General features: G+C 36.7%; 2 protein-coding genes across 3 annotated transcripts; one reads left to right on the forward strand and one right to left on the reverse strand.

Moving 5' to 3' along the window:
• Nucleotides 1-1,251: 1,251 nt before the first annotated feature.
• Nucleotides 1,252-4,529, reverse strand: LOC111794739 (probable receptor-like protein kinase At1g49730). Its single transcript, XM_023676869.1, has 7 exons — nucleotides 4,256-4,529; nucleotides 3,315-3,564; nucleotides 2,318-2,370; nucleotides 2,165-2,232; nucleotides 1,958-2,047; nucleotides 1,789-1,858; nucleotides 1,252-1,702 (listed from the first exon to the last, which is right to left on the reverse strand). The coding sequence occupies exons 1-7, from the start codon at nucleotides 4,317-4,319 to the stop codon at nucleotides 1,398-1,400; spliced, it is 900 nt and encodes a 299-aa protein (XP_023532637.1). The 5' UTR covers nucleotides 4,320-4,529; the 3' UTR covers nucleotides 1,252-1,397.
• Nucleotides 4,530-6,109: 1,580 nt separating this feature from the next.
• On the forward strand, nucleotides 6,110-9,297 carry LOC111794350. Of its 2 annotated transcripts, none has more exons than XM_023676308.1 (4): nucleotides 6,110-6,277; nucleotides 7,082-7,334; nucleotides 8,272-8,519; nucleotides 8,623-9,297. In XM_023676308.1, exons 2-4 carry the CDS (start codon nucleotides 7,094-7,096, stop codon nucleotides 8,980-8,982), a joined length of 849 nt encoding a protein of 282 aa, XP_023532076.1. In that variant the 5' UTR covers nucleotides 6,110-6,277; nucleotides 7,082-7,093; the 3' UTR covers nucleotides 8,983-9,297. The 2 variants fall into 2 exon arrangements, with proteins under 2 accessions (XP_023532076.1, XP_023532077.1); XM_023676309.1 differs by lacking the exon at nucleotides 6,110-6,277 and adding an exon at nucleotides 6,307-6,473.
• Nucleotides 9,298-9,684: the final 387 nt, after the last annotated feature.

Raw genomic sequence — 9,684 nt, forward strand, 5'->3', positions numbered from 1 at the left:
CGACTCTCCACAATGATATGATATTGTCCACTTTGAGCATAAGCTCTCATAGCTTTGTTTTGGGCTTCTCCGAAAGGTCTCACTCCAATGGAGATAGTATTCTTTGTTTATAAACCCATGATCATTCCCTAAATTAGCTGATGTGGGACTTTCATCATCCAACACCTCACCTCGAACAAAGCACGCCTTCCCTTAATCGAGGCTTGACTCCTTTGGAGTCTTAGTCATTTTTTACTGTCTTTGAGGAGGCTTGACTCCTTTTTTTTTTTTAGTCATTTGTTTGACATTTGAGAATTTACCAATTTATTGGCACGACTAAGTTTAAGGCATGACTCTGAATATTATGTTAGACTAATTTGGAGAATGATCATAGGTTTATAATCAAATAATACTCGCTTTATTGACATGAGGTATTTTGGAAAAGTCCAAAGTAAAGTCACGAGACCTTATGCTCAAAGTGGACAATATCATACTATTGTGGAGAGTCGTGTTCATCATCTAAAAATAAAAAAAAGTGGAGACAAAAAATAAATAAATAAAGGCCGGCGGACGGATAAATTGCCATAATTATTACCAAAATGTCATCCTAAAAAAGTGTTATGGGGTCCATGCATGCATTGCCATGCATGCCACCCATCTGCCCCATGTCATTCAACTTTTTTAAAGGGTTAATTTCGTAAATATGCGTAATGACATCGAAATTCTTTTTTTTTTTTTTTCCTTAAAATTTGCATTTTGAAAAATAATTTCTATTATTATTTTTAGTTTAAAAAATGGTATATATTTAATTTATTATAAGAGCTTATGTACGGTGTACTTTAATCATAATATATTAACATCTTTAAAATTTGTAGAATTTATACTTGTATTATAACTATCATTAAATTAAATACATGCGAGTTAGGAAAATTATAACATAAAGCAATATGCTTCATATAGTAGCTTTATTAAATGCAAATGACAATATATAATGAAAAGTATGATATAAGTGTGACAATTTATGATTTAAATATTTCCATTCTTGAAAAGGTAGGCAGAGCAAATTATTTAATGAAAATAATAAGCTTGATGACAAATGTAACAATGTAGTATTTAATATTGTCATAAGAGTGAGAATCTTGCCATTTATTTTGGAAAATAGCATGAGAATCAATGTTTTATTTTTTGGTGCTTTATAGGTTGAACTGTCAGTTTTTATATTAATTAAAAATTATATTTTTCAATCAAATAGATATTAAAATACATCTTAATATGCAATGGGTCGTATTTTAATGAACAAGGTTATCTTATATGAACTTTATAAATAAACAAAATAACAGATTTTTTCCTAATAAAATTAATCAATTTACGTGGATATAAAAATAAGTATTGAACAAAACAGAAGAAAGAAGAAGATACTAGCAGTTAGGCGCATATACTTTACTCTGCAGATACCGGAAAATTTGGGGAATGGAGAATCTTGGCTTTTCTCTGGACTTTATGCACAACTTTGCTACTGATAGAAGGTTTCTTGCATCTTTGTAGTCGAAACTGTTTCCGAGATCGGGGTCGATCATCTTGTTCATTGACATGGCAAAGTTCGTCCCTTCGATCCAGTTGATAAGGTCGGCGCTTGTTCCATCTGATGATTGTCCGGTAACGAGTTCCAGGATTAGAGCTCCAAGCTGGTAGATAAGGTTTCCACATTTCTGATCTTTAAAATCTGCAGTAATGGAAAGAGAAGGAACAGTTATAATCTGGAGAGTGATGATGCCAATCTTGAGCAGTTCTTGTATTGGCTAAACTAACCATCTGAATTTGATGCATCCGGACAGTCACTAATGTTTGCGGGGGTGCAGTGAAAGCCAATATCAGATATCTGAGCAAGTAAAAGGAAGAAAAACATTTTATGCTTCAAGTTCTGCTTCGGTTTTACTGAAAATCGAGCGAAGGAAACTCGAAAAGATAATTTTGGTACCTTTGCAGTGAAATTTTCGTCTAAAATGATAGTGCTTGAACTGATGGATACGTGACACATTGGGGGATTGGTGAAAAGAAGCAAGTATTCCTGCATCAAAGATAATTTAACTGTCTTTTTGTAAATGTTTTGAGTGAGCGTATACAAGAGGTTCTGAGGAGCTTGTGATATATCAAGTGACAATGTTGTTAAAGTTAGAGAACTCACCAGTGCAGCAGCTACACCTGCGGCTATTTGTAGCCTCAGCCTCCAACTCAAGGGAGTCCTGAGAGGATCTGTCACAGAAGACCATCGTGATTCAATCACATAAGACAAACGTGCACAAAGTATGCATTCAATCAACTCAGTTCTCGATGATACCATTAAGATGATCCCTCAAGCTTCCATGTCCAATCTCGTCAAACACGAGCAATCTGCATAGAATCAAAAGGGAAAAATGGAAATTTTGAAATGTCAAACGACAGGTATGAATTGTATTATATAATAGACGCACATGATAACTGAGACAGAACAAGTCCATATAAAAAATGCTTAAAGATTGCTTCCTGTATGTTGTAATGTTTTGATTAGACTAACTTTATTTGAGCCTTTGACAAATTCTTAAGTGGGGTTACTCTTCTTCTTCTTGATGATCGGACTTTGCACTTGTTCTACTCCGTACAACCTATCTTATGGCTCGAATTCTTTCACTTGATCAAAATATCCCAACATTTATTCAAATAATCCAACCTTCAGAATGATAGATTTATGTCATCGAGGCTTATTCTACTACATTGCATCCGGGTATGCATAAAGTAATAATGTCAGGTACGGGTAAACAATCATGTAACAAAGTGTCAAGATTATTGGCATCTGACACACTTTAAGCTGCATTGGGAATAGCAATACTATAATCGACACTTCTGCTCAAACTCTACAGACTTCTAGGGAAATGCAAGGTGACAGTCCATATACTCGGATGGTTGCATGGGCATTGGAGCCCCGATGTGACTAGCCAAAGTCAGTGTAAAGGTAGCCATATATATGAACAATGCGATGCTAAAGAGAGCACTATCCACTACTGCACGCTGCATTTGTTTTATTCAGTGTTATGTTCCTCAAACCATCCATGTCAGGGACAAGTCTCTGACAAACACAGTTGAAGCCAAGACTGTCCTCATTCAATTGAGGCTGTCAAGGCAACATCACCATATAATGCAAGAGGGGGGCGAGTGGAGGTTTCTCTAAATGGCCTAATGTGCATTATTTTTATATTACAGGATTCAAAACACAAATGTTTCTTCCAAAACTAGTTTAATAATACCAGTAACTTCTACAATTATGGGTAAAATTACGATTATATCAAGAGTCATCAAACCTTTTATGCCCTGTGGAGAAGCCTCTCAATGTAAGAAGATGGCGGTGGTGCAAGCGTCCAAGGAGCTGCACTTCTGTGATGAAGCCATTGTCACTCAAAGATCTCAATTCTTTTACCAATGCTACTCTGCCATCTTGAAATTTAGCATTATAAGCAGAACTCCGAGAATTGCTGTAGACAACTCTGTTGAACCCACTGGTTGCCCTCTTTATTTCCTTGTACCGAAAACGCTTCACATTTAATACTGGCACTGAAATGGAAAGCCAAAGAGAGTTATATTTAGGTACTTGTTTTCACATAGAAAAATAAGAGATCTTCACAGCAGAAAAACAGATGATAAAGATATGATGATGATCTAAAGCAGATGGATTTTAGAGAGCCGAAAAATGCAGAAAGGGACAAACATATCATCACAAAAAACATAAAGAAAAACGCCTATTGTATAATGCTTCTATGTGTATGATTGGATATGTAATATGACTCGAATCAACTAAGAGCAGCTCGTCAACGCGTTTAGCCAACTCCAATTGGACTAACATCAGAAAATGAGGCAAGGAAAATACCGTGCACAATTACTCGAGATTTAAAAACATTTGAACGATGAATTCCTCAAGTGAAATGCGTTCTCCGATAATTCATACGATTATTGTTGCATAAATTTTAGGCTAAGCAAAAATCCTTTAGTAATTTCGCTCAGAAAAATATCATAAGAAAATGCAGTCAACGTTCAGTACCACATCACGTCAAATTTCCAAATTACATTACAGTACAGAACCAAGCTACAAGACAGGCCTCGTAATTCAACCACAAACATCAAAGTTTGAAAGCTTCACAGAATACAATCGATCAAATATAAAATTCGCTTACAAATCACCAACTCGTTAAAAATCGAAGATAACAAACACAGAAAAAGCAGGAATCGAAGCGGAAAAGTGAGGTACCAGAACGAGATCGATGAAGCCAAGCGAGGAGGCGATGCCTGAACCTGAGAATTGAGCGATCCATAGCAAGCAAAATTGACGATCCTGGTGCATAAAACTCAATGATGAGACTTCTCCAGCATAATGAAGATTGCTACCTTCCATTTTGTCGGGTGCTTCTCTTATATACGTCTGCCCAAATTGCTCGCTTTATCGCCTGACCTGGGAATTAACAGAAAAGGGAAGATAGAGAAATAGAAAAACCTCTCTGTGTTGTAAGTTGAATTTACAGCTCGTTTGTTCGCTAAAGTTTACAGAAACTGTATTTTTTCGTTATTTCAATTATTTATTTAAATTAAATATGGAATAAATGTTTCTCTTGTATTTTATTTTAAAAAAAAAAAAAAAACCTAACAAAAATTATTCTCAATAATTCGTCGTAAAATTTATTGTAATTTACGAGGTTTATTGAGTACGATAGACAAACAAGGTTGGATTGTTACTCGCTCAACTATTTCTCAAATGGATATCGACTAACTGCGTTGAGACTCGAGCCATACGAGAATGACTCGAGTCGATAACAACCCTTCTGCTCAATCCCACACGAGGGTCAACCTATGATCGAGAAGATCATTACACTTAAGTCTTTACCATGGTCCATCAAGATCCATTTAAGAAATAGGGCTGACCCGATCAAAGAGTTCCAACTTGTTAGGGTTGACCTCAAAAGCAATATGATCAATCATACTGGAGGCAACCAATGGTCGAGAAGACATTGATNTATGATCAATCATACTGGAGGCAACCAATGGTCGAGAAGACATTGATTCGAGCCTCGACCACGATCAATCAAGATCCATTTCAGAAATAGGGCTAACCCGATCAAAGAGTTCTAACTTGTTAGGGTTGACCCCAAAAGCAATATGACCGATCATACTGGAGGCAACCAATGGTCGAGAAGACATTGACTCGAGCCTCGACCACGATCAATCAAGATCCATTTAAGAAATAGGGCTAACCCGATCAAAGAGTTCTAACTTGTTAGGGTTGACCCCAAAAGCAATATGACCGATCATACTGGAGGCAACCAATGGTCGAGAAGACATTGACTCGAGCCTCGACCACGATCAATCAAGATCCATTTAAGAAATAGGGCTAACCCGATCAAAGAGTTCTAACTTGTTAGGGTTGACCCCAAAAGCAATATGACCGATCATACTGGAGGCAACCAATGGTCGAGAAGACATTGACTCGAGCCTCGACCACGATCAATCAAGATCCATTTAAGAAATAGGGCTAACCCGATCAAAGAGTTCTAACTTGTTAGGGTTGACCCCAAAAGCAATATGACCGATCATACTGGAGGCAACCAATGGTCGAGAAGACATTGACTCGAGCCTCGACCACGATCAATCAAGATCCATTTGAGAAACAATTCAAACGAGTAACGGCTAAAACTCGTTGGGGTCAACTCATGTGAGTTTCACTAAATGCAGTATAATTGGTCCAACAGGGTTAGAGTCGATGATCGAGAAGACAATGACTTGAGTCTCAAGCATAATCAATTTGAGAAATAGTTTGATTAGAATAACGACCCAACTTTATGGAAGATGACCTCATGATGACATCATGACGAAGATCCTTATAATGATATTGAAATGAAATTTATCTGTAATGACATAATCAATCGCGACCGAGAGAAAAAATAAAATGAAAAAAAGGAAAAAAATAGAAATTAAAAAAGTAATTATTTTTTAATTAATCAACTAAGACCATAAATTTGTTAAAATTATATTTATTTTTTTTAAAATTAGTGACTAAATTATAAAATTAGAGAGTAAATAAACATTACAGGCGGGATCTCCAACAAATCAAGGGCTGCGAGGGTTTTGTATTAGCGGGTCATTATACGGGCGCGCTCCGGATCTGACACGACCCGAATTGGATTGTTCTCATCTGCCACCTCCACTTCGCTGAGACGCTGCGAACTCCGATTTCAGCATTGAGAAGATAGGCTGACTATTGTAGAAAAGATCATATTAGGTACAACGACGTTCTGTTCTTGAAATTTTTATGCGTTCGATCGAAATTCTGCTATGTCTGCAATAATTGCTACTATATCGTATCATTCTACATGCGTCGCCTTCGGTCTTGAGTAATGATTAGGGTTCATAATTGCGCATCTGCTGCTTCTTGGTCCATGAATTCGTGTTTCTTGTAGTTGTTTTTATCTGTCGAGGTATTGAAAATGGTGTTATTGCAAGTGTTCGTGTGTATATTCATCGGAAAGTGAGCTAGCTTTGAAGTATTTGAATACGACGTCATGGCCACTTCAGTTTCAAAAATATCTTAAATATTGGGCTGTTAGTTACTTTGATTCGGTTTAAATGATTTGAGTTTGAGGATTATGTTCCCGAAGTATTTAGGTTGCGTGGGAGCTTGGAAAGGAATAACGTTTTATCCTAATGTCGGGGAGCTAATTCATTGGAGAGTGCTTGAAGACACAGAATGACCTAAATATGTGTTTATGCCTGTTCACTGTCTGGAACTCTGTATTTTCACATATAGTCAGCTAGAATTAGTCATTTTGCTATCAAATTATGGAGGAAAAAAAGGCGTTTTTCTTGATATTTTACAGAACTTACTCAAACCTTTCTACTTTCTTCATTTTGATCACCCCCACGATACATTCGGTTGTTATAATTCATTCAGCTCCAGCATTTTTGTTTGTTCGTTTGAGGTAGGGGTCGGTTTGGAATTGGGGATAGTTGGTTTCAAATTTTTATTGATCGATTGATAGATCTCCTTGAAAATGTGACTTGAACTGAATTTTTTGTTGTTTTACAGGTGTTCTTAACAATGAGGCAGCAGGGGCAATATTCTGATTCAGGACTAAACTCATATTCTGGTTCTCAAATGCATCACGTTCCTAGTCAAAGGGTGGAACAAAGCCACCCTGATCCTTTTGAAGGACGGTTGGAAGCCTTCACTCCCGAAAGAGAGAATTCATTTGTAGCTTCAAAAAATGAGGATCAATGGAGATGGGAAAGAGATGAGTCGAAGATGCCAAACTCTATGGCCTCTCACATGTTCAATGAAGGCAAGCATTAATAGTGTGTGTATTGTTACTCCTGTCACTAATAGTTTGCTTGCACTTGTTTTCTTCAGAAATCGTTTTTTGCACTTATACATTACAATATCCTTCTTCAAGAGAATGGAAAACAAACAATCCTACGTGCTTGTTTATTGAAATCAATTTCAACATTCTTTGATTCCCACCTGTGCTTGCTATTCTATGTTGAGTTTTTTCCTTGGGAAAATGAAAAGTGAAGTTAACAACATGACTAACTACCTTATAGCTTATATACTTATAAAGTTTACTTTTAAATGATATAATTCGTGGATATAAGATGAATTATCAGATTGTTATTGAATAAGAAATGTAACCTCTAATGTTTTTAGATTCATCATTCTCTTCTCAAAAACTATCAAGAATTGTTTTTCATTTTCAAACCCGTGCATTGAATGCTTTTAATGTTTGTCAGCTATACTTGGAGAGCATATGAATTTGATCTGTTGTTTCATTTCCTCCCCTTTTTCCAATGTTAGCTTGAAAGGAAAATCTTAGACTCCAAGTATTGTGGGGCTTATCCAAAAAATACATTTATAGCCAATGTCAGATGATAGTATGTAGATAATTCAATTAGCTAGGGTTCCATACATGTGTAACAGTAATAAAATGATTCATTGATGCCAAATCAATGTACCTACCTTTCATAATGGTTGAATGGTGTGATATTCCTCATAGTATCAGGCTGTTAACTGTTTATTGGTAGAGCTGATTTTTGGTCATTGTTTATCCTAAATTCTTTACTACCTTACCCCCACTCAGATATTTTCGTTTTCATTGCTAAATTCGTCATTATATCATTTAGATGGTTGTATCAATTCTCCATGGCATGGGAAGGATTTTGCCTTTTCTTGTCAAACAAAGTTTTTGGAATTCCTGTAGTGAGAAATATGTTTGTTTAACATAGGTCAAGGGGGTGATGCCACAAGATCATACTTTCAAGGACAGAGACCTAATTCAAAATTGGTTCTTGAGAAAGGAAGCAATAGCGACCCCAGATCTCAATCCCATGGAAAAAACATGGAAAATAGGTTTGGGGATGGTCTGCTGCCACAGAATTTTGACGGTCTTGAGCAGAAATTTATCGATGACATAATCAAATTGGCCAAGGAACAAAATGATGCAGAGGATGAGGAAAATGCTCGACATAGAGAGGTATATTTGTATATTCCCATTTCACTTTCGTTATTATGAGCTGCATTCTTGTTTTTTCTTATCGTCTTTATCTAACATACTTCATTTTGATGCACATCTTCAGAGAATTATGGCAATCAATGCTCAGTATGAGGAACAATTGGCAGCACTTCGAGCTCGGCATGCTGGTCGTCGGGACGAGTTGCTTCAAAGGGAATCAAGTGCACGACAACATCAGTACCAGAAAGGAATAATGGATCATTACATGAATGGGGGCATTGGCCCCGGTGATCCTCGTGGCAATAGTGGAGTTACAAACTTACCTGCGGCTGGACAAGCACATCAAAATTATGAATCTGAACATTTCGATTCCTTCAGAGAACGAGCTCGGTTTCTTGGGAATTCTGGATGGGATCCTAATTTGGATGCTAGAGGGGCATATCCCGGGGGACGAGTTTATGACACTGGCTCACGGTACTACTAAACAACGTTGCATACATAAGATATGCTTGCTGCTTTATTATCCTCCGTGTGGAATAGGCTCCATAACTAGTGATAGTGCTGTAAGTTCACTATAGTTCTGCATTTTTACATTTGTCCGATTAGGCTTCCTTATCTAACATATTAGTTCTGTATTTTTATCCTAAAGTTCTGCATTTTTATGTTGCATGTTTTTTCTCTCTATAAAAGCTCATGATCTATGACATCTCTGGATCTCCATTTTTGTCGACTGGAACAAATCCATATTCAAATTGTAGCTTCCTCGAGCTTTTAAGTTGGAAATAGTAGCTTCCCTAGATCTGATTGATGAGCTTTTATTGGGATTACGTTGCCGCTTTATATAAAAGTTTGCTTTCTTATATATATATATATATATATATATACACATATTATTTTATGTGAATGTGCATGGTTTCCTTTCCTCTCCTCACCTGGTATATTCTCTATTCATTTGCTAACACGAAGCTTGGACTGTTCAGTTGTTGGTTAGAAAGTTTGTCTCTCTTATGTGAATGTGCATGAGTTCCTCTCCTCACCTGGTATATTCTCTATTCATTTGCGAACATGAAGCTTGGACAGTTGTTAGTTAAAATGTTTGTCTCTCTTATGTGAATGTGCATGAGTCCCTCTCCTCACCTGGTATATTCTCTATTCATTTGCGAACACGAAGCTTGGACTGTTCAGT

The sequence above is a fragment of the Cucurbita pepo genome, chromosome LG05, assembly GCF_002806865.2.
Source record: "Cucurbita pepo subsp. pepo cultivar mu-cu-16 chromosome LG05, ASM280686v2, whole genome shotgun sequence".
NCBI lineage: Eukaryota > Viridiplantae > Streptophyta > Magnoliopsida > Cucurbitales > Cucurbitaceae > Cucurbita > Cucurbita pepo.